This window comes from Semicossyphus pulcher, unplaced genomic scaffold, assembly GCF_022749685.1.
Source record: "Semicossyphus pulcher isolate SPU_LCO1_2020_fin unplaced genomic scaffold, fSemPul1.0.p SCAF_14, whole genome shotgun sequence".
NCBI lineage: Eukaryota > Metazoa > Chordata > Actinopteri > Labriformes > Labridae > Semicossyphus > Semicossyphus pulcher.
In genome coordinates, this window is record NW_027211648.1 from 16663742 (window position 1) to 16688261 (window position 24520).

Here is a 24520-nt window from a genome sequence, read left to right on the forward strand (position 1 = left end):
AGCCCTGGCCCGTCGAGGCATGGACTCCACTAGACCTCTGAAAGTGTGCTGAGGTATCTGGCAAAAAGACGTTAGCAGCAGATCCTTTAAGTCCTGTAAGTTGCAAGGTGGGGCCTCCATGGACTTGTTTATCCAGCACATCCAACAGATGGATTGAGATCTGGAGAATTTGGAGGCTAAGTCAACACCTTGAACTTGTTGTCATGTTCCTCAAACCATTCCTGAACCATTGTTGCAGTGTGGCAGGGCGCATCATCCCGCTGAAAGAGGCCACTAGGGAATACTGTTTCCATGAAGGGGTGTACTTGGTCTGCAATAATATTTAGGTAGGCGTCACTGGTCAAAGTAACATCCACATGAATGGCAGGACTCAAGGTTTCCCAGCAGAACATTACCCAAAGCATCACACAGCCTCTGCCGACATGTCTTCTTCCCATCGTGCCTCCTGGTGTCTTCCCCAGGTAAGCAACACACACTCACGAGACCAGCCACATGATGTAAAAGAAAACGTGATTCATCAGACCAGGCCACCTTCTACCATTGCTCTGTGGTCCGGTTCTGATGCGTTCATAGTTTGATGAGAAGATGCTGCCATGTCAACAACGAATACGGAGCTACAGTCACTAGCTAGCTTAGATAAGATAGCATTAAAAGCAGTTAGCTTACATTATTATGGTTGTCTCTACTAGTTTCAGGTTCAGCAACTTCCTAACTGTCAACATGAGGTACACAGTAACACTCCCAGGAGTACCGCACCCAGCCAGGAACTGTACAACAAATAACCTCCCTCTCCCCCAACCATCTGTGTGTTATGCAGAACTAGAAGCATAGAGTAAATAAATAATGGATGAAGCCGCCCTGACGTCACCCATTGGCTTCCCGACTGCTTAAATGAAGCCTCAAGTTTAGGGTCATGGCTGCCGCCATGTTGGTTTTCTGGAGCCTGAAGTGACCATATTTAGATGAGAGGGTGCCAAATAAGTTAAGTTAAGCTAAGGTTGCTGCTTGACTAAAAGCTGTATCAATTGGATATTGGAATATGGCTACCTAGCATAGCAGCCTACCGCTTTGCCCCACATTTCATTACTTGATTGGTTCCAGAAACATTAAGGTGTGAGCCCATTGATTAATCAAATATTAACTGAGAGTAACTGGCACTTGTGACATTGCTTTTATTTGACTGTAGTACAGTTAATTGAAAGGATTTTTCGAACATTGAGCAGAAAGCAGAGTTCCCTTCTCTTCATCAGTAAAGCCAGTGTTGCAGTAGTAAGAAAGACTTTATTGGTTCATGTACGAGAACATTTTCTGGTTCAAACTTCGCAGCCCTTAGGGTGTAAAAACTTAAACAAACATTTGATGCATCAACACATTCACTTTTTGTTCTGTCAGTGGCGCAGCTCGGGGCTATGCATCAAAGTAACAACAAATCAGACTCACATTTTTCTCTTATTGTCACAAACTAACCGTCTGCAGGCGAGAGTCTGTGTTGCGTTTCCAGCCTGCAGACACTGACGTTTAGATTCCAGGAGCCACAAGTGTTGATGCAGTTTCTCCACAGTGTGCCCTGCTTTCAGAGGGTGGCGTGACAGTGATGGATAGCTGCGAGCTTGGTACCAATAAGAGCCTCTAAGTGGTCCTTTTGGGGCCCCGGGCTCCGGTAGATGGGCCCTCCAGGAGACCCTCTCTAAATTAAATCCTCTGAGGCTGCCAGGCCGCTATGACGCTCTCGCTGTGCCCCACGCCCGTTCTCCACCACTGCTTCACTTTTGTTCCCCAAGAACTACTTTTTCCTCCTTAATTAATTCAACAAAAAGTCATTAAACCTTTGCATTTCGCCGACATGCCGCGTCAGCCCCCGCCCTCACGGGACACAAAGAAAAGGTAGGATGGAGAGAGGGGGCACAAGAAATTAAGAACACTCGGTGCCAAATGACCGTCGGAAGCAAAACAATATTAGCCCCCTGAGTCAGCGGCCAGGACTCATAATAAAGGACTAAGAGGAGCAGGCGTAGAGCTGTGATGAAGGCTCTGCGGTGGCGGTGCAGGTTGTATTGTTCAGCAGGGAGGTGGAGGCTGCTGAGGTGGAGGCCCCAGCCACAGAGGCTGCTCTTAATTTGCTGAGTGTTGTAAGACCTCAGGGGTGCGTGTTGTTCTGCCCTCAGGGGTAATAATGGACTTGGCAGCTTCTCCTGCTCTCCCCTGCATCCAACACTTTTCTTTATGTGGAAATAAGAAAGATATTTCCTCATTACTAACATAAAAAAAGGCTTTAAACATCCACACAGACATTTTTCTTTATAGATATTCTTTTCTTTTGATAAAAATCAAAAGGCAGCTTGACCTCTTATTGTCTCAGATGTTACAGCTTCTGTACATTTGGATTGTTAGTTGGACAAAACAAGTTTAATTTTGTATCTTTGGTTTTGGGAGATTACCATGTGCAGATTTTCAGTAATTTATAACAATTAAAAGATTAAATTAATTATGGGTCAATCGAGACACTGACATAACTACATTTTTAAAAGGCTAGCGAGTATTAGCATTTTGCCTTACTTCAGTAAAACTATTATAACTCAAGGTCTTGGATATTATATTATAGCACTATTATATATGTACTGCTACAACTGGTTTCTATAATATTATTAATGCTCAGGAGGAAGAAGCCTAAACTCAGTAGTGGCAGTAGTAGAAGCTGGTCAGTCAAAGCTGGTGTTCTCTGTAGTCGATAGAAGTAATGATATTTTGAATTGACGCCATAGCTGTGGAGAAAGTTGTACAAACGCAATACATTCACTTCAGTGATGTAATGAAACTTTAACTTTGAGGTACTTTACTGCTTTGTATGCACCTCTGCTACCTTTCAAAGGTTAAAGAATTGAACTTTTAGGTCCATTCAGATATCTGACAGCTTTAGTTACAAGCTAATTTACACATGAAGGCTTTACATTCAACACATGTTCACATTATAAAATGTTTTACACATGAAACTACCCAACAGAGTAATTAATCTAATCCAGATTTTGAATCATCCCCATTTTGACCATCTACATCAACTATATTTTACTTACACATTAAAGTATCAGTCGTTATAACCCTGTTATTCATTACATATAACAATACACTACACTTAAAAACTTGCAGGTCCATTTACATTAAGTAGTACATCTAAGCTTTTACAATTTTTTCACTGAAGAATTTTATTTGTAATTAAATATATAATCTCAAAGTTCTCAGTTTCGTTCTATTTGACAGCTCCTAATGGTGATAAAAGGCAGTTGCGGGCGCACACACCCCAGATATCCAGACAGTGCTGCATGTGTGAACAGTTATCCACCGCTGGCTCCGGTTGATTTTCCTCACTGACAGTCACTTTCCTTTTCAGACTGTTTGCCTTCATCTGAGCGTCGAATTTGTTTCTTTTTCTTTGTATTTACACTTATTGTTGAAGTTGTATCTGTAGTCATCAATCTTTTCTTTGTTTGTTCAGCCATAGTAGATTACTGTTTACTCGCAACACTTGCAGAGAGCGGAAAAGCAGCCGCTTAGCTCCGCCTACCCTCTCTGGCAGACCAATCACTGCTGGCTGATGGAAAACGCGTCACTAACTGGGCGATGCTTGTGATTTTTTCCACAAATGTCGCCACAGACATCCAGTCTGTAATAATACTATCTACTGCAAATGCAAAGGTTTTCATCAGTGGGCCATAGGCTCAGTCATCATTGTGTTCCCTCATTCGGTCGCTCTTAACAGACATTTATTTACATGAAAATCTTCGAGATTATATATTTAAGTACATTTACACTTTAACACTTTTACTCAAGTACCTAATTATTCCTCCACTGCACACACTTTTTGTTTCCCAGCAGCCAGTGGGACTTTGTCCCCTTTAATCCACAGTATACATGTTTATGCTCTTTAAAGCCCTCTCCTAATTACCTCAGTTTCAATGGAGCACATGACCCATCAACACTTCTCCTGCATTCTCAGCATTTCAGCTCCTTATATGTCCAACACGCACACACATTCAGCCTGATCACATGACTCTGTTCAAACACATGAATGTAGGAGTTATTTTTATTCACTGTGGAGATTAGAGATGATTCAGGGTCTGCGTGCTGGGTGTGGTCTGCGATGTCTTGATGGTTTGTCGAGTAAAGAGAAAAGTTGGTTAAGCTCGTGTCTTTGAACTCTGATGTCGGGTCAGACAGCCAAGGCAGATATTTGCCCAGCAAATATTTTAATCCCCAACTAATCACTTGGTGAGTCCAGTGTGTGGAGGTTTTGGGTTGGGGGGGTGGTGTATGAGGCGGGGGGCTGCCGTGGTGGCCTGGCACATTCTTCCTGTCAGTGACACGCCCTTTTTTCCAAGGGGATTGTGGGAAGAGTCAAACAGGGCGACCTCGGGAGGGAGGTAGACTCGGGCCACGTGGGTGCATGCACGGCGCACCTTAAGTCGCGTGAACAAACAGCTGTAATTAATAAGAGATGTGACTCCATTTGTTGATCTGAATGTGAAATCGGTGATATAAACCAACATTGTGAGCGTGCGCCTCTTTCATCTCCAGCATAAAGAATGTGCCCTCTAGAAGCCCCTCTCTTTCTGCACTCTGGATTACATTTCCTTTGAGTGGAAATGCTGTGCGTGCACCGCTCGCTCTAAACATTTTTTCCACTGATGCAGAGGAACGCGCTCTCTCACGCTGTGGCACTCCACATTCTCTCAGCCGTTCGGTGACTTCTTGGCATTTGCTTATTATCAGAGTATTCTTAATCATAGTGGAGACAGTGCCAGTGGAGAGAGCGAGCCGAGAGAGACACGTCAAAACATCTCCAACCGTAAAGGACCAGACAGCAAGCGTGATGGGCAAATTAGTCAGAGGCGCTGCCTAAATGGCTGGCGAGGGCACAGGGGGAGAGATAGGGAGTACGAGTGTGTGTGCAAATCAGCGAGGGAGCAGAAAACAGAAAGAGAGGAACCTTCTCCGTTTCACCATTCAGCGGTGCCTCCTATTCCCGGAGCACTTCGCCAGATCACAACCCACTAACTGATAGAGAAATAAATTAAGGAAAGGCTGCTCACAAAGATACGATTCTGGAGGAGATTTAAGGAGTGGAACTGATTGTGCATGTCTGATTCCTGCGCTTCAGAGTCCTCACCCGGGGGGCTTGGCTTTCAAAGCTGAGTGACTTGCACGGAGAAACACTCCATTAACAAAGTTCAGCTCTCCTCTCAGCCCCCCCCCCCTTCTCTCTCTCTCTCCTCTCCCCCCTCTCCCACCACAGAAGACCTCTCCCAGGCAGCACAGCTTTTTTTCCCCGATGATGTTTCAGGGTGCTGTGCCTTAAAAAAGAGGAGGGATGTACACAAACAGACTGAGGGAGCTCCAGGCCTGGTTCAAGTCTGGAAGGAGAACTCCAGTTAGTTACAACTTCGTGATTCTGTAGTTTGTTTCTATCAGTTATGATGACACTGTACTCACTAAGCTATCTGTCGAGGTCCTGGGACGTCAGAAACATCATTAAATAAAGTTGTTGGAGCAAGAATACAAACCCAAAGATCATTAGAAAGATACAAAATCCAAATGTTTAGCTTCATTAACGGTCAGGTTGCACTGATTAGATATTGTTGAAAGCATATTTTTATTGACCAGCTTGGATTAGACAGTTTTGACTCTTTGGCCAGAAAATTTACATTCAGGTGATTCAAAGGTTGCGAGCCAGCTGATCCCTCTCGTGATCAGTAACGTTGGCTTGGTGGACTGTGGGACCTCTGCATGAAAATATCCAACATCTCTGCCTGTTATTATATAGTCTGGTGTTTCAGCTATCAGCTAGCTGTTAGCTACGTTCGTTCAGTCCCAGCAGACTGCTGACTCAATTCCAGTCGCACAGCGATCCCTGGCCTAACATGACCTGACATAATAATGGTTCTTATTAATTCAACACTGTGGTTTATGTGTAGACTTAAAGAGAGGGAAGAATCACTCACCTGAAACTAATATTATATAGATGTAGCTAATACGAGTGAAACTGAAACAACACTAATAAGTATTACTACAAACAGGCGAGTAGCTATTAAGTCCAGTATTTCAAGTCATTTTTATATAAGACACTTCCTTTTCTCTTTAGAGATACTTTATTAAGGCCCACAGGGGAAATTCAATGTTTCACTCTGTCATTAGAAACATGCTACACACACATAGACCTGAAATACACACATGCACTAACAGGACCCTGTGGACATGCACTGATGGAGAGACGTCAGAGTGAGGGGGCTGCACATGGACACCTTGACAGTGCCCAGGAAATGAGCTTTCCACTTCCCGGCCCCTACAGACTGAGCTGCCGTCTCCCCCTCTTTCACATACATTTGGTTAAACTGGATGCTTCTTTGAAATATGTTTGATATAAAGAGATATAGTGTGTTATATTAGTGAGCTTCTTTATGGTAAATAATTTATTCTGCACGTTTCGTCTTCTGACCACTGAAAGCGCTTTACACTCTTGTCACCATTCACACAAACATTCGTACACTGTTGACAGAGGCTGCCATGCAAAGCATCTCCTCATTAGAATCTAATCATATTACATTAATACACAAATGGCACAGCCTGCAGGAGCAATATGGCGTTCAGTATCTACCGAGGACTCCAACATGTGGAGCCGGGATTGACCCACCAACCTCCCAATTAGTGGACGACCTGCTCTGTCTCTTTAAAGACTGCTGCAAAGCTAAGCTAACTGGCTGCAGCTCAAGCTTCAAAATAAAGGTTTTCTCTGCTAAATCTGAACTTTGTGTCATCATCACCAAAGTACTGTCCTTCCTAACAATTGATTTGCATCCAGATTTGGGCTGAAGGGTTAAACCTGCTGAGGCAGTTCAGAGAGACAGAGGGGCATTGAGCGAGCAGCACGGAGCAGAGCAGTAGCTCGGGTCCCGAGTCCCAGGATTAGAGTCATGGGACTCGGCAAAAGGCAGCACCATTACCTCTGAGTGGAAAAGGCTCAAACCCAGTGACTCCTTCTCACATCAGATGGAGAGAAAAAGAGAGGAGAGATAGAAGGAAGGAAGGAGGGGAGGAGGATTGCAGAAGTGCAGAGCAATTAGGTGTGGCGCGACGGGGAAGACGTGTGTACAAAGTCTCTATGGAGGGGAATGATTGTAGTAACGGAGGTCGATTTCTGGCTGGAAATGCCGCTAAACTTCACTTAACTTCGTCTGTCTGAATCCATCTGATACCACTCCCACCAAAGCCCATTCATAAATCCACGTATTATTCCAGTGGGGCTGTTATCACCTGAATGTGTTGCAACTTTATCGCTGGGCTCATGTCTACCACTGAGCTCTTGACCCTTTTAACTAGTCAATACAGCACTGGAAATATTTGATTTTTTTTTATGTGCACGGGCGAGAAGAAGAAGTAGAAGCAGCTAGGTGAGTGTGGATAATTGAGCAGTCTGCAGGCATGGAGCCCAGAGATAAGTGAAAGAGTCAGAAATTGAGTGTGATGCTGAGGCGAGGGCCGGGCTCCTTTATTTGATGGAGAGAGAAAAAAAAAAGAGGCAAAGAGGAAAGAGGAGGATGTCTCTGAGGAGGAGAGATAGACGGCAGCAGAGCGAGGGACTCAGAGACAGAGAAGGGGAAAGATATGGATGGCAGGCGGCAATTACTGAGACTGAGGCTCCATGTGAACACAGCCAAGTGTGTGTGTGTGTGTGTGTATGTGTGAGGAAGAGAGAGCGAGAGGTAGGGGAGAGAGAGCGAGAGAGAGGAAGAGGGAGGATTGAGATCTCCGCCTGCCTGGGCCCCTGCTGACTCTCATACAGGCAGATCACAGGCTCATCATGTCAGCTCTGTTTGTGGAAATCCTCCCTCATCAAATGACAAATTTGCTACACGTTTACCTTTATCAGATCCGGGAAGAGAGGCAGAGGAGCCGAGCGCGGAGGGAGAAAGGGTGTGTGTGTGTGTGTGTATCTGTGTGTGTGTAAGTGCCTCTCTCTGTCACCGATACCGTCAAGGGGCCAATTACTTGCTCCTCCGAGAGCAACTCTGCCGTCTCAGGCCTTTCATTCAACCTGCTCCTCGTCCTCGGAAACATCTGTCCCTGAATATGCAATGAGCGTGTCAAAGAGAGTGCACCCACGTCCTGCACAAAGCTAATATTTGCTAACATCAAACCTGTCTGTTCTGCCTCTAGTGCCGTGTACGCCGCCGGTGCTGCTGGGAGTCTCTCTCTCCCCCTCCTGCTGTAAGATTACCGGCCTTGTTACTGACACCATGCCTCGCTGCCCTCCTCCTTCTCCTCCTCTTCCTCCTCCAGCCATCCTCCTCTTATCGTCCAAACTGCCCCCTCGTCTTCCTCTTCTATCTCTTCTATTAGCGGTAATTAACTGGACTCTGGCCTCATCAGCTGTCTTGAATAAACACCAATATTGACCAAAGTTTTGCATGTCAGCTTTTGCTACCTGTGTTTCATGGCTCACATGTTTAACCTGCCTTTACCTGCCACACCTACATCGGAACATTTTCAGCATCTTTTTATTAGGCAGACTATCTACAGGGAGGAGAAGCCTAAGCTCAATGGAGACATGTGATTTTGTTATATAGGTTTTGGTCTACAGTGCCCCGGGTTCAACTCCCACTCTTATTTGTCGCCTGTCATCCCCATTCTCTCCCCCCCTGTTGGCTTGGGAACCGGAGGGTGGTAGGTTCAAGTCTCGTTTCGGACCATGCATGGAGATTGGGGCTGGAAGCTGCAGAGGTGCTACGTCATTTCCTGGTCACTGTCGAGGTGCCCTGGAGCAAGGCACCAAATTCCCCACTGCTCGGGGCGCATGTGCATGTGCAGCCCCCTCATCTCCCCGTTAGAGCCTCCATATGTGTGTGTAGCATGTTTAATAACAGAGTGAAAACATTGAATTTCCCCTCAGGGATTAATCCCCAAGCTATCGTAGTATAAGGATAAATAAGCATCTTCTTCTTCTTCTTCTTCTTCTTCTTCTTCCTGATGACATCACTGGACTCTCACCAAAAAGGATGCAGTAGAACCAGAGATGTGGTCTTTAGTCTATACAATGCTTTATCAAAAGCTGGCGCCTTTATTACCCACAATGCATCTCAACTGCCAAACAGTTTGTTTGGAAAAGACGTGTGATGCTAGTTTTTACTGCACAATTTCTTAAATTTTATTTTGAAAAGACACAATCACAGAATTGACATCCAGTCAGAGAGAGCTGCATGGTCGGTGTGTCACCATCATTCCTGAAGACATCTCTCCCTCCTCAGTCTGCACCTCCAGGTGAGTACTTCCATTTATACTCTTAAAGGTACAGGTTGACCCATTTACACACATACATGTCCATATTCACCGTATATAACACGCACACACGGATGCATACCACTACAACTGCCAACAATCACATTAGTTTTTTTACATATGCCGATTGTGCAAATTGTCTTTTGTCACTTTCAAACTTGTCTCCACACCTCACCAACACTGACTCATGTGACATCACTTGAGGCACTTTGTCAGATCTTCCTCTTAAAAGACTTTATACAACTTTTTCTCATATAGAGCAGAACTCCACGAGACCTGTAAACAGACTTCGATGTGTTAAATCGATGGAGTTTCCTTTAAATAAGATATCGCATGATATAGCATTTAAAGCTGCACGCAAAGTAAAGATGCTGCTGCTTTAGGTGCCTCCTCGCAGGAGTCCAACACCTCTTAATAAAGCATATTGCATACATTGCCTACATGCATATGAGCGTTTACAAAGTGGCAGAGAAGGTGAAGGCTTCTATCTAGTTTCCAGCATCTTTACAACCTTGATTTTTATAAGGAGCAGTGTGTGTCTTTGCTCCCTCTTCCTGTCCTTTAATTTGCTTTCAGAGATTTTTGGGAACCGGCTCTTCATGAATGAGTGAGAGAAAGAGATATGAGAGAACAGCGAGCCAGAGAGGATCTGCTCTGACAGGAGACACTCTCTCTACACTGTGTCTGTCTCTGCTGACTGATGAAGATTAAAGAGACAGAGACACACAGAGAGGAAGATTATAAGAGAGCAGAGATTGACTGCTAGAGAGAGAGAGAGAGGGTGAAAAAAGGGAGGGAGGTAGAGAGACTGGATGATAGCAGCACTGTAGAGAGAGGGAGTGAGGGAGAGCATTTGCATAATGTCCTCCACCACAGTAAGTCCCCGAGGCTAGCCATGCTGGATAACAGAGGACCAATACTCTTAATTCAATCTCTTTATTTTTCTAATACTTCACAAATTAATAATTCGTCCCCATTCCACCCCCAGCCACCCCCGCTCGTCCGCAAACCACCGTGAGCGCCGCGCTGAGCTGCCTAACTTTGTAACTTTAACCCAAGAAATTGATGTGAGCAGGCCTTGAGGCAGACCTGCTAATGAATGGATCGAGAGAGAAAGAAGAAAGTTAAAAGATGGTCTTTTATAAAGTAATTTAAGAAAATCCTGTTAGCTGGATCAAGTACAAGAGTATAATTTCTCAAAATGGGGGAAAGAGGAGCTTTCGCGCCTCTCCCGCACACTTAATAACAAAATTAAGGAGGTAAAAAGATAAAGAGAGGGAATCAATTAGGCCAGGGCCGGGTAAACAGAGCGGAGAGGGTGGGACGGCCCATGGAGGTGGGATGATGGGCGCGATGCTCGAGTGCTAACACCCTCGGGCGGCCTGATTCCACACCACCTCCCACACTGACTCCCTGAATGAGTGAGGGCAGAGGGGGCGGAAACTCAGGACAGGTCGACCGCACACCTGCCCTCACTGTCAAAAAAAGACACACATTTAATTAGTATTTTTTCATGTAGTCATTTTCCAACATTTACTATATTTTTTTCTCTCCCTCCTCCGTAGCATTCTTCCACTTCAGTGCTGCTCTCTTCCTCAGGTTCATGATGACACCATGGTTTCCCCCCACGGCGGAGACAGCCGTCAAGTAGACAGCCTGTTAACCAGGCACTAAACACAGTGCAGATAAGAGGAGATTATCAGACTGTTATTGTTCCAAAGGGGAGTGCTCTGTCACAGAGACCTGGCCAGGCTCACTCAGACAGAGAGGAAGGAGGGACGGATGGAGGGGATGGTACAGAGGATGCCTCTCTATCTCTTCCCTCTTGCTGTAACCTTGGCAGCGTCGCCTCGAGGGGGGAAAAATTCAGCTAATATAAATGAGGGATATTTGACCTTTATTTTGAAAGTGACACTATTGTTATCAGAATAGTTTAAGACTTCCATTTATTATTTTAATTAAACATCTTTTTTAATCACAAATAAAATTAAATCCTGATCTTATTTCTAACCATCTCATCAGCTGTTACCAACTCTACATTTAGACTATACATTACTACATACTGTATATTGCTTAGTGTAATTATATCTGGACACATATTTTACAACACTTAAAGAAACGTTCAAACCAACGACTCCATGTTTTTTATAGCTGCGAAATATTAATAATATTCAGAATATTAATATTGCAGATGTTTTGTCTCAACCGAGAAAAAATATAATAACATTATTTTATTATGTATAGTGTTATAAGTAATTATAGCATTACCCTACATCTTATATATACAGTCGATAAATATAATTTCAGACTAGTTATATTAATTTTCATTGCAAAATTTAGCTGTAAAAAATATTATAATCAAACTATATAATATGACATTTTATATAATTGTATAATTTAAATATTTTTTAAGCTTTTGCGACACTTTTATCAAAATACTGATTAAAATTTGTGTTATTTTGCATTTTTATTGACACTATTTCCCCAGTATTAACAAACACTTTGCCACTTTATATAACATAGTATATATTATCCACTAAGTCAAAATATACGGGCTGAATGAAATAAATTATAACCAACATAAATTATAAAATCTAAATATATTTAGATATTCACTATAAGATAATTGCTTAACCTCGCGCTGAATTGTGACCCCTTTGACCTCTCATCCACGTCTCACTCCTCTCCTCAGTCGATAAAGGCGAGGATGAGCGGTCTCTGTGGGCAAACCAAACACTGAGCGTTATTTGATTCACACTCCCCTGGGTGTTATGACGGGGAAATAATTGTACGTATTTGTATTTGTTTCTTTTGCACTGTGGTGTGCTCTGGGTAATTCTTAATACCTTCTAGAGATTATACGGTAACTCCCAAACTCCCATGATTATAATTAAGCCTGACTTGGTTATAAAATGAGCAAATAGCAATTTAGTTTTGCATCGTGTGAGGGAGCGTCTCTGTGTGTTCCTCCCGCGTCTCCGCGCATCTTTACATTTCTGAAAACACTTGTGATTGTGCTGGAGAGTTTGAATATCCACGTGCATTATGTGTGTGTGTGTGTGTGTGTGTGAGGGGAAAGTGCTGCAGAGGAAAGGCATATATATATGGGAATGTTTGCTCAGGCATGGAGACTGCTATCATCTTCCTTCTGGCAAAAAAAGAAGAAGAAGAAAAAAAAACACAAACATTCCCCCATCCATTCTCTTTCTCCTCCTTATTCTCCATCCTGCTCTCACTCCGAGCAGCTCTCTCTTTCTGTATCACTTACAAAGGCTGCCGTTTCCTCCAAAATGAGGCCACGTACGGAAGGTATGCAAATGAAATCATTGCTCGTGGATTAGAATGGGACACCATATACCCTAAATCATGATTGTCAATCATGGCTGGGGATTAAGGGATATGGGCTCACAGACCTAAAAAAGCAACATTTCCCCCCTCAGGCAGATCCCCATTGTGAGGAGCTCTGAGGAAGAAGAGGGCTCCACAGGGGAGGAGAGCAACACTGGAGCACTAGTGCCCCCTTCTGTCTCGTGCTCCTGCAACATTTCATCATCAAACAGCAGCCAGAGTGAACAGAAATAGTGGCTGGCACACACAGGCCTATTCATTTACATTCAGTGTAGCCGCGGGCTAAAAGCTTGATTAGACAAATGCACATGCTTTGGTGATGCAGTGTTTCATCTTCAGTGGAGGAGAGAGAGGCCTCGTTTGTGTCTCTGGCATGTGTGCAGGCTTGGTTCGACATCAGTGGGTTAGCAGGGCCAAAGGCCTTACAAACGTAACAGATGTTTGTTTGCACTGTGAGTGAATGTTTAGTCCCTTCACCATCAGAATCAATTTGTTCTTTAGACTGTCACTGAGGGCTTTTAATATGTAGTGTACACTGTATGCAATTTTATATGTGTTTGTACATCTGCCAATTTAACAGCCAGTGGTGTACGCTGTGTGTTTAAGCATGCATTCACTTATGTTATAGCTAAATTAAAAAATTATGCATTTTTGCTGCTGTAATTATAAAGAATATGTCAGCTGTTACTGCACCTACTACTTACACTACTATTAATAATGATAGTCATGCACATTAATGATAATAAAGGATAGTAAACCAGACTAATAATAATAAGAGCTTACTAAATAGACTTAATATGTGATAAATCAGGACTCACACTTCATATTTCCGAAGCAGTGCAGCTCCTCACACAGAGACATGTTTAGTGGATTGTGTGTGCAGACCCTGGAGCCCTCAGCTAGAGTGCCAGTCTGTTCCTGTGGAGCAGTCAACCAGACAAACCCAGCCAAGAGAGAGCGAGGCACAGGCACCGGGCCAGGAAATAGCACTGGAAAACACTCCACTATGGCAGAGAATTAATAGTGTTTTTATAGGAGAAGAGGAGCGAGGAGAGGAGGGGAGGAGGGGGGGGGGGGGGAGAAAAAGGACAAGCACACTACTTTAACGTCATCAAAAGGAGCCGGGGGAGAGTTTCTTTACACCCCGTCAGACGAGATGTTGGTAATGAGAAAAGTGGGGAAAGGAGGAGAGTTGGCAGCGTTCGCATCCTGCACAGTGCAGCTCCCGGCTGCCCAAGACTGAAGGTGGCGCGGCACCTGTGCCATTCTGGCCCCGGCATCGAGCGGGCAGGAGGTCAAGGCCGGGGCAACATCTGCAGCACATCAGAGGGCCTGGCTGTGTGCCCGCGTCAGGAACGAGTGTCACAGAGAAATCTGGAAGAATAGATTTTAAAAGTGCTTTCTGTGGATTATACATCAGTGTCACTAAAATGCACTATGTGTCTGCACTATGATACATAGTCTGACCTGAGCTGTTCACTTGGATTATTGACTGTTACATGATTTATAAATGTGCTTTCTTATGAATGAAAGATTGAAACTACCCAACCTGTTCTGCACGCTCTGCAGTGCATCTCCTCACAATTACCTGACTAATTTAACCAGGGGGATCCTTAATACCGTCCCCGTGCGTCTCCTACAGTCAGACCACCTGAGTCATCCCCTCCGATGGCGCCTAAATTAAACCACCGAAATTGATACGAGCCGCCAGCACACTAAAGAGCAAATCATTATGCATCATTAGGTGAAGATTTAGTTTAAACGTGTTTAGCAGGAATTAAGCAAAGCTGTTGTTGACATGGATTGACTGCTGTAATGCTTTATTGTCAGTGCTCCAGGAGGCAGAGGGAGGGCCGGCCTAGTTGGGGTGGCAGCAATGCGCCGAAAGCAAGGATTTATGGGATGTTGGAGGGACTAGCCGGGTGTGTAGAGAGAGTGGAAATACAGGAAAGTGTGGTCGATGATTTGGTGGAGGGGACGGAGGGAGGGAGATGCAACAAATGGGGGGTATCAGTGGTCAGTGGAGAAGAGGATCAATGGAGGATATTAAAGATGCAGGAGGCCTGATTGTGCACCTGAGAAGATCCTATTATAAATGATAAGATCAGATGATTTGCACTCTAAATGGCATGTAGTGTATCCTCAAAATAGTTAGGTTATCGCCCCAATAAAGCTTAAAACATTTGTAAAAAATGTGTCTTAATAATCCACAAAAAAACCTGCTCATTCTACATTGTAGCTTGAACAAGAGGTTTCTTAGTACAAAGGGTGCCGCACAGAGGAAATATACATGTGCTTTTTGTAATGTTATGAGCCTTTTGGAAGTCTGTCAAGAAGTTGAATCAAAGGTGAAACATGAACAACTCGCCGGTGGTCAGATAAGTTTCCCTCTCCTGTACGACGCCCCCGTGTTTGTACGTGCTGCCGTCTTTATGTGTCTGAATGTGTATATGCACGAGCTGCTGAATCCAGCGAGTAAGAGAGGACAGTCTTATCCAGCTCTCCAGTGTTGACAGTATTACTAATCCCCTCCACCTGCTCAAACAGCCACCCCAAAAACCACATCCCTCCCCCTCCTCCATGTGCCTGCGCCGGGAGTCCCTGGGGCCAGGCCGCGCCTCTGCCTCCGTCTCCACACCAGTTATCGTCGCTGGCCCGGCTCCGCTCCCCCAACCCCTTCCTGCTGCGCGCACATTAATCGCCGCAAAAACAAATAGTTTTCAAATGTTTGGAAAAGACCCTCTGTTTGCATCAGGGCCTAACAAAATAATTTTTACAAGCTATCCAGTTGTGATTAGGGCTGAGAGAATTGAATTTATGTGGCATTGATAATATTAATATTAGCCTAATTAATTATGTTGTTTGAACTTGCGCAGCACTGTGTGTACCTTCTACACAACGCTAACCAGCCGGAGCTGGAACCGAGCTCTCAGGCGTCTCTATCTCGCCCGCTCTCCCCCAGTCCATGACTACTGCACACAATTCATCAACTCGTAGATATCTAATCCCCTCCGGCTCCGCTCACTTCCTGAAGTCTGAGAAAGAACTTTCCTCTGGTGGCAAGAATTCCCATGAATACTTGATGACTTCTATAGAAAGGAGGACTGTTTCATCTCTCTTTGAAAGTGACATTCGCGCAGAGAGCTGGCCAAACTTTCTATTAACAGCTTCACATTCTTGAAGAATTTTCAGAAGCGGGGGCAATTATAAAATGCAACATATTTTTAATGAGTCACAAATTAAGGTAAACAGCAGTACAGTGGGAGCAGCTTCGCGTAGGAGACCGTTTCAGACATCAGGGACATGATCGGCTCTGTGACGACACCCTCCCCTCTAGTTTGCTTCTTTAAATCAGCAGAGGTCGAGACTTCCCTGTCCTCTGACCCAGAAACACTGCAGATCCAGCCAATAATGTCTTTGGACTGTGTGCACCGCTGGATGAGCAAGTGTTGATCTGTGCAATTACAGTGACGCATATTCACTGACCCATCAGCCCCCGTCATCTGAGCCTAAGAGGGGACCACCCAAACCTCCAGAGAGGCTCTCAGACCCCGTTCACAGCTCCGATCACTCTCCCCTGTGATGGCCTCTTGACCTCTGCTTTGTGGTAAGAGGTCAAAGGTTAGAGAGGTGGTCATGTGTCTCTCTCAGCCAGACGGAACTCTACCTCATGCTCGGTGTGGACGTCTCTGTCAGTTCCCCTGTCGGGGCTTTTCCCATTACAAAGTGCCTCTGCAGGCCTGATGTCTTGACGTTACAGTGTGATTGTTGACAGTCTCCCTTTATAGCAGCTTTAGGGTCGACTCCCGTGCACAAGTGCAGCCGCAGAATTTATATATTTGGCACAATCAAAAGAAGTTATTTCTTACATAAGCACAGAAATCAATGTTGTCCATTTACTTACATTATATCAGAATTCTTATCCGTATGGATCATGGGTGAATTAGTATTTAAAAACAAATCTTAAGTCAATAGACATTTAAATTTCTTCAGCTTGGGAGAAATTAACAAAGAAATAAAGGCAAAATGCACATTTCCCACATTCAAGGAGCAGCGGCCTTCGTCTTATAGATGTACAAAGCAATCCCAGTAAAGTCTGTGTGCCGGGATCGGGCCGCCTCTGAAGCCGGGATGGGTTTCTCCAAGGTGCATCGTCTCGTCAAAGCGTGGGTTACTGGACGGAGGGCATGGAAGTGTTACATCAGTCATTAACTGAAGTGTCGGCCCAGTCTGGCCGAACGGTAGTCCACTCTGAGCTGGACGAAGGCGTGCAGGAGGTTTCGGTCCAGGTTGGTGAGCTGCTCGCCTGAGCAGACCTGCTTTAGGTTGTCAGGGGCAACGACCAGGAGGTTACAGAGGGCGTGGAGCGTGTCGAAGAGCTGCAGCACCAGAGGGACCTGGAAGGCACACAAGCTATTATACCTCGTAATACACACTAAGGTATTTCCTGCATATATGTGAGGCTCAGGCTATAATGACGATAAACATCACATATTTTTAAATGCATCCTGTCATATCTAATATCCATATCTCTCATGATCTGACTATACCAGTTATTGGTTTTGATATTTTTAGGTATTCACAGTATTTGTTGGAGGAGCCATGTTACGCCCTGTGACCAGTGCATCCTGGACCTACGCCCCCCCCACCCTGCTCACCCTGAAGTCCTTGGCGCTCCGTCGGTATTCAGCCACGTCGCAGATGGCCAGCATGCCTCCCATTGAGCTGTAGCTGTACTGCTGTAGGTGCTCGTGAATGAGCCGGTGGAAACGGACGCCCAACTCCGTCAGCACTGTGTCCACATTTTTCCCGTCCATGGACTTCCGCACGTGCTCCACCTGCCGACTGACGTAGGCACAAACCTTGGAGCAGGCCTACGAGGAAGGGAACGTTTATTTTAAGAAGATAGACAGACTGACAGCAAGTGATTTGCATGTATGCGGATTTGTTTTGTTTTGCATGTGAGCTCAGAGGTAGAAGCTGAGGCTGTGCAGCTCTTACTGTAGTGTACTGGATCATGACGTTGTTCTCGTCCTCCGGCCTGAAATCAGTCTTCTTCTGCTCTGTAGCTAAGATGTGCTTCATCTGCCCCACCATGCAGTTTATTGTTCTGAGAGTGGCAGAAAAAAATGCATTGTTTAAAGACCATTCATGGTCCTTTTATCACATATTAGAGCACTTTGTAGCCACTTATGAGCACACTGACCTGTCTATTCCTGTGTCCAGTTTCACTTCCATCTGTTCAATCACCTCCTTCTTCTTGTGCAGGCACTCCGCCAGCTTTGGAGAGGAGCTGGAAATACAAACAAATAAGCATTCTCCCTGTTATCTTATAATGTAATGTTGATGAGAGGCAGGAGCAATAAAATTATGCATTCTATGGAACATACAGTATGATAATGACCTTATTAGAGGCATGAGCTGGTCGTTAAACTGCTTGTCAAACAAGTGGAAGATGGAGTTGGCCTGTTGAACCACATCCAGGAAGTACAGGTTGGCATTCTTGGCATCTGATGAGGGAATCGCTGTAGATCAAAGAGAGAGAGAGAATAAGTCCAGACAATAAACCCAAAGGAAGGTGAAAGAATAAATCAATGAGTCATGTCGGGCAGAAAACCGCTGCTGCCTGCTTTCTATGAGTTTATACCACAAGAAAAACATCCACAGCAATGTTCTGCTCCAGCATCAGACAGTGAGGAGAAAGTAATCAAAGTACGGAAACACAAGTGTTGCATTTCTTTGATGAAGAATATACCTTATGCATTGAGCACTGGGGGATAAATACACATGTTTAGTTCCACTATAGCTGCCTGAAAGTGATAAGCTTCCTCTTGTGTTCAGCAGCATAAAGAGCAGAATGGAAAACAAGACACTGAGACAGAACCTGCTTTGCTTTGAGTGAAGGTTACTTCTCCTTTTTAAACACCATATGCCGCACCACAATAAGCACAGTCTACAGTGTGCATATTTCCTTCAGGTGGGGCGACTTCAAACCACATGGTTCATCTCAAAGTTCACATTTAAAGACCAGGTGAGCTACAACAGACAACGAGCTAGACTTTCTCATTTAGGAGTGGGTGTAGGATGAGCCCTGGTTCTGCCCTGAGTCTGTAAAGTGCCCACATCTTTTGCTCTACAGTGAGGCACCCAGTGTGATTTGGGTGTGTATTTATAGACTTACCAGTGGGATAAATCAACATAGTGCAAATACAGATTATGGTTATAATGCTCTATGTACCTGAGAGGCCAATCTCCAGGGCGTAGTCGATGTGGTCCACACAGAGATGGTCGACCAGCAGCAGGAAGATGGAGAAGGCGTTCTTGGGCAGGTCGGAAGGATCTGAAAGCTGCGTCACCCCAAACAGAAAGAAAGGGTTAACTCTTCCAGCCCTGCAGGTGTTTCCCTCTAAAAATACATAATTTTTAGCCTCCTCACTCTGTTGCATCTCTCAAAGGCGTGACGTGTCTCCTGCAGCAGGTTGACAACAAGCTCAGGGGACAGAAAGGTCTCCCCATGGGTGTCAATGATAGGGCCCAGAGGGAGGTTGGTGCGCTGTCTGATGCGCTCCTTCAGTTCTTGGATACTGAAGAAAAACATACAGGGTGCTTATTGCAAAACACATTCCAATAATACCTGATGTGGAAAAATATCGACTTCCAAATTCTGACCTGCCGGTGCCAATTGGCCGTTTCTGGTGATTCTTGGAGTCATAGTAGCGCTGCAGAATCATGGCACCTCGAGTGCGCAGGTATTCCCTCTCCATGTCGATGTAGCTCTCCAGGTACGAGGAGAAGATGCTCTTTATCAGCTTGGACAGGAACGTGTGCTTGTCCGAGCCCAGGTTGAACTCTGTCAGCTTGGTGGCCAATGACGTGGTCCTGGAGACATGTAGAAAAAAATGTTTCAAAGTGCAGGTGACTTTGAAGACAGGAAGTGAGATAATATAAATATATGACTGAGTGAGTACCTGGTGTAAAGGTCATAGAGGTTTTTGAGGTACTGCTCTACATCAGAGTGTCGAGTCTCGTCCAGTTTTTCCCTGACGTGGGCCTGCAGAAACAAAAGTGTCAACTACAGCATGAAGAATGTTTAAATAATTGTATGTGTACATAATAGTAATTTAAATACCTGTAATTTGTTTTCAAAGATGTTCTGGATGAGTTTGGCCATAACCGTCTCCGGGCTGCTGAACACCTCGCCCACCTGCTTGTTGACCTTCTGGCAGAGAACCGCAGTGTCCTCAAACACATCGTTCCTCATGTAAGCCCCCTGAATGGACAAACAAAGGGTTAATCAGGAGTCTGTGGATACTGGGAGTGGAATATTGAATCAGAGGAACATTTTACACTCACTTCCTGACACTGCTTGATGTAGACATCCACACAGTGTGCATAGCCCTTTAAAAAATAACACCCAGGAGTTACTTTTTCTGCCAGATTAAGACACTGAAGTGCCGATTTAAAGCCGCATCTGAAGCCATTGACCAAGACCAATGGCAAGACAAAATGCGGCATAGAAATTAAATGTAGACGTCGAATATACGTCTTTAGGTCACCTTAAAATGCAACAGAACCGCTGCCACCTCTCGCATACGTCCAATCTCACCCCTGCGCTGGGCAGCAGTGAACTCCTGGATTAACTGCCTCTCCAGGTCATGGTACTTACCTGGAGAAGAAACACAAAGACACATCAAATAATAGCTAACTCCTTATGTATTAGAAATGGGGACTGTTTTTTCATATACTTACTTGCGATTTTTGCCTTGACATCTGCAAATCTGTCAGAGGGAAACATAATTAATCTTCATGGAGACAATTACGAATAATAAACAACTATAAATTCAAAAAATGTGACTTTAGTTCTTAGAGAAATTATAAAACGGAATAATCCTTTGTTGGGTTTACACTGTGAGGAATTATCGACATCACTAATACTTCACCTTCCCCTTGTCTGACAGTGCTCCTGTCTAAAGCTGCCTCCAGGATGCCTGACTCACCTGTCGAATGGCAGCTCCTGGGCAATGAGATGCAGCTTCTGAATTATATCAGCAGCCTCCTTAATCTGCGGGAGAGAGTGAGAGAAAGAGTGGGAGTGAGAGTCAGGTGAGGCAAAAAAAAAAAAGAGAGAGAGAGCACGACAGGAGCATGAGAGGTGGACATCCAGACAAAAAGCTGGCAGGCCGCCGGCAGTGTCTCCACTTGGGGGGATCATCATTTCAGCGCTGCCCTCCTCCACCTCCCCGTGTTGAACAGGGAGCTGATAACAGACAGGCTGCGCTCACCTGGGCATCGGCAGCAGCAACAGCAGCAGTCCTGACTTAGCAGCACATCCAACTCTTTATTGGCATGCCTTTTCTGAATGGGCTGTAATCCCACAGGAGTCTAAATCGCCTTCAATAATCTGTCCGGCCAGGGATATCTGTCTCAAAAAAGGGAGCCCTGTCGAGAACCCCCCTCCCCCCCCCCCGCCCCTCCTGACATACACACTGGCTGAAAAAGCCCCAGACCTACGAAAGGCCCGCCGTCCGCAACTCCTCTGTTCCCGCAGATGCCTGCCTCAGCTAACATCATTACTCTGCTCCCGTGAGGAGGATCCAGCCTTTCTGCTCGGCGAAGGTTTTCTAAGTATCTGTCCCCCAGCTAAGATTAGCTAAATCCCATGTAAGTAATGTAGCCGTCTCCCTGCAGTCAGGGTTTAGCAGCACTTGTCTCCACGCTGGCGGCCCAGCCCTCCCTTTCAGAAGGATTAGCAAAGCCATCCCCCTTCAGCTATTCACTTGCAGCTTTCCTCTTTCCCCTTCGTCTCGAGGTATGCTCAGGAAAAAGGAATCTGGCCAGATATTTCTGCACGCCTCTCCGGAAAACTAGCTCCATCTCCAGCTCTCGTCTTTGGGATTGACCCCCAGACTCACTGCTCTGCATCCACTAATGATGCTGCTTCTAACAGGACTTAATCTAAAGCATCCCAATCTCTCTGCTGTCACTTACAAAACTGCAAAATCAAACTTTCAGGGGGTTACTTGTCTAACACCAACATGGCTTCTGTGTAGGCAGGAAGTGAGTGAACGTGTGCATCTCATCTCCCTGCATGCATGTTATCACCGCCCTTACATGCACCATAATGCCACAAGCTCTTTGCCGCTGTAATGCGACACAAAGCTGAGGACCAACCAAATTCCTGCTCCCAGACAACCTCCTGTAAATGCAATTAGGGTTGACATGAGCATGTTGACATCCATGCTAGTCAATCAGCCGGCTATTGTCACACGGCAAATGACAGTTTATTAATCCAAATTAGCCGAGGGATCCAACTAAAGGGATAAACTTGACAAATTAATATGGACGATTTACCTCGTAATCCTGTTCATTCTCACCTCCAGCTGTATCACAGCGGGGGTCCTTTGCAATGGTCACACACAGACACACACACACACACACACACGCGCACACCTCCACTGAAGAGAATTGAAGGAACATATGCAGCACCTTGTCTGGGTTATTGAAGACGTCGCTGCGCAGGTCTCCATCCAGGAACTCGTTGAAGTAGGTCATCAGACGCTGGGCCTCCACTGCCCGCTGCCGAGGCGTGTTCACCCCCTCAAGCTGGTCGCCAAGGTGACAAACCTTGGTTGCCACATAGCTGATATGCTCATCGAGCTCCTGGAAGTGCTGAAAGGCCACCTGAAATAAAAAAACAGTAGAGAGGGAATGTAAAGAAAATTATTTCTTTAAAACATTTATGGGGATTCTACTGCCTACTCGATTATGAAACACACCTGGTTGCTTCTCTGCAAGTCTTGCACTTTGTGGGCAAATTCCTTGGCCTCACGATGACACTGATGCTCGAGCTTTTCCACCCGCCGCTGGATCTTCTCATCCAATTGCTTCAGCTCTTCTATGTGGTTCTCAAATTCTTCCAACAGCCTATCGCAAAGGAACAAAGAGGACTGTTTAATCAGCATACAGTAGATCTTCAACAAACAACAGGTAAAAGACAGAAAAACGCCTTTATTCTGGAGGGGTAATTGGATACCACAAGGTTAAATCTGTCCCACTGACCTCACAGCTGTAGTTATAGTTAGTTAGAGAATAGTCCCTGATGCTTAATTCCTGGGTCCCCAGACTTAAGAAGCTCTGAAAACTAGCAACTTCGTCAGCTGCATTTTAAGTGCCATCAGGACGGCAGAGCAAATGTTCTAAGTCAGCACCACATTTCACAGAGCAGGAAACATCCCAAAATGATGAGTGTATAATCTCTTGACTAATTCCCTCGGCACTGGCTACAGCTTAAAGACATCTCCCATCCCTTTTCCAATAGACACTCATTCCCTGGCTGGTGACTCACAGTATGGTGGCCTCCACAGATATGTTGTCTCTGACTCTTCGCTAAGAGCTTCCGAAGGAGGTGGTGGCAACAGTTTTGTGGAGGAAGTAGATAAGGCGGGATGGATCCACGGTATAGTTAAACTGTTATGGCATTTTTGCTTACGAGAAATAACTCGGTCCCCAAGTGTAAACACAACAACAAGCAGTGTAAATACCATGAAAAAAAATCTTCAGCGTAGATATGTTCCGTTTTTCCTCCAGTTCAACCATCAAAAACACTTAATTAGCTCTGGACACACTAGGATGAGCTTAAGTAAGTGCAGGGGGGGCAACTCAGTTTCACTCTGAATATTTAGCAAGTTGATACTGACTAAATGAATCATAATTTATAGTGAAAATATTCAAGTTAAAGTGCATCTATGTTATCAAGTATTATGAAACCTAACTTCTGTAATAATTCTAAAGGTCCAGGCATAAATGACATTTTGAAAGGCTAGAAAGACACTAATAAGTCATAACGAGAGAGCAGCATTATAGCTATGATCAGCTGTGCAACACTGTCAAAGACATGTGAAAGGCTGCACTGCTTATTTATGAAGCAAGTCAATGTCATATTGATTATCAAGCTTACTGTGCATGCAAGAAAACAAAGCTCAATAAACATGAGGGCATTTTATACTTCATGTTTTCTGTGTTGTTAATTTAAACTGTGTGCAACATTGGTGCATTGCTTTTAAATAAATATGAGACTGCAAACATATTTAAGAAACAGGTGACACAATGGTAACAAAAGTCCAGGTTCAAATCTGGAGTATGAACTGTGTGTGGTAAGCTCCTACAGTACCTTTTTGGGTCGAATGCCTCAGCTCCTCCTTTGGAGCCTCCTCCAGGTGTCCTCCATGCCAACCTCTCAATGTACTCATCTGCATCAAAGGGCTCCTGCGGGGGAGAGGAAGTCAATATTGTGTTGATTGATTTCCGCAAACAAAAACTACAGCAACACACCTGTTATTGAGCCAAAATACTACAAGGATACACCTACTACTTGAATAACGTTACATCCTGCTATAACGTTTTACTGCACAATAACAGTCAATTACACGTTTCCTCGAATATCTCTAACAAACCTCTATTAATTTAACCTTACGACAAAAGAAATCTTCCCAGCTATCTTAGGATGTATCTATTTTCTGCACACTTAGAAGGAATGAGGACAGAACCGTTAATCTACCGTTAATGGTAGTTAGCAACCTTAGCCTGACAGCTAGCTAACACAGCTCCCCGCTGCAGCAGTCATCTTACCTCGAACAGCTGAGCAGTTGTCGCCATGTTCAAGAGATTCAACTGGCAGCGAAGTGAAATGAATTTCAGAGGAAGGAGCTCAGAGTCGGCAATACCGCCGACTTCCACATGGATTTGCCGATTTCGTACAGTTTTGCCCTTTGTTGACAGCTAGTTGGTTAGCAATCCAGCTTCCTGTATGGGTAGCGAAGGGTGGGGATAGCTGCTTGAGAGAGCGCAT

At 44.9% G+C, this 24520-nt stretch overlaps 1 protein-coding gene across 1 annotated transcript; it reads right to left on the bottom strand.

Moving 5' to 3' along the window:
• Positions 1–15876: 15876 nt before the first annotated feature.
• On the bottom strand, positions 15877–24476 carry exoc5 (exocyst complex component 5). The gene is made up of 18 exons (XM_069661663.1): positions 24301–24476; positions 23843–23937; positions 22449–22596; positions 22159–22353; positions 20670–20734; positions 20422–20450; positions 20229–20338; positions 20026–20070; positions 19802–19942; positions 19641–19723; positions 19342–19551; positions 19109–19256; positions 18911–19019; positions 18077–18197; positions 17879–17965; positions 17674–17782; positions 17331–17546; positions 15877–17069 (listed from the first exon to the last, which is right to left on the bottom strand). The coding sequence occupies exons 1-18, from the start codon at positions 24325–24327 to the stop codon at positions 16881–16883; spliced, it is 2127 nt and encodes a 708-aa protein (XP_069517764.1). The 5' UTR covers positions 24328–24476; the 3' UTR covers positions 15877–16880.
• Positions 24477–24520: the final 44 nt, after the last annotated feature.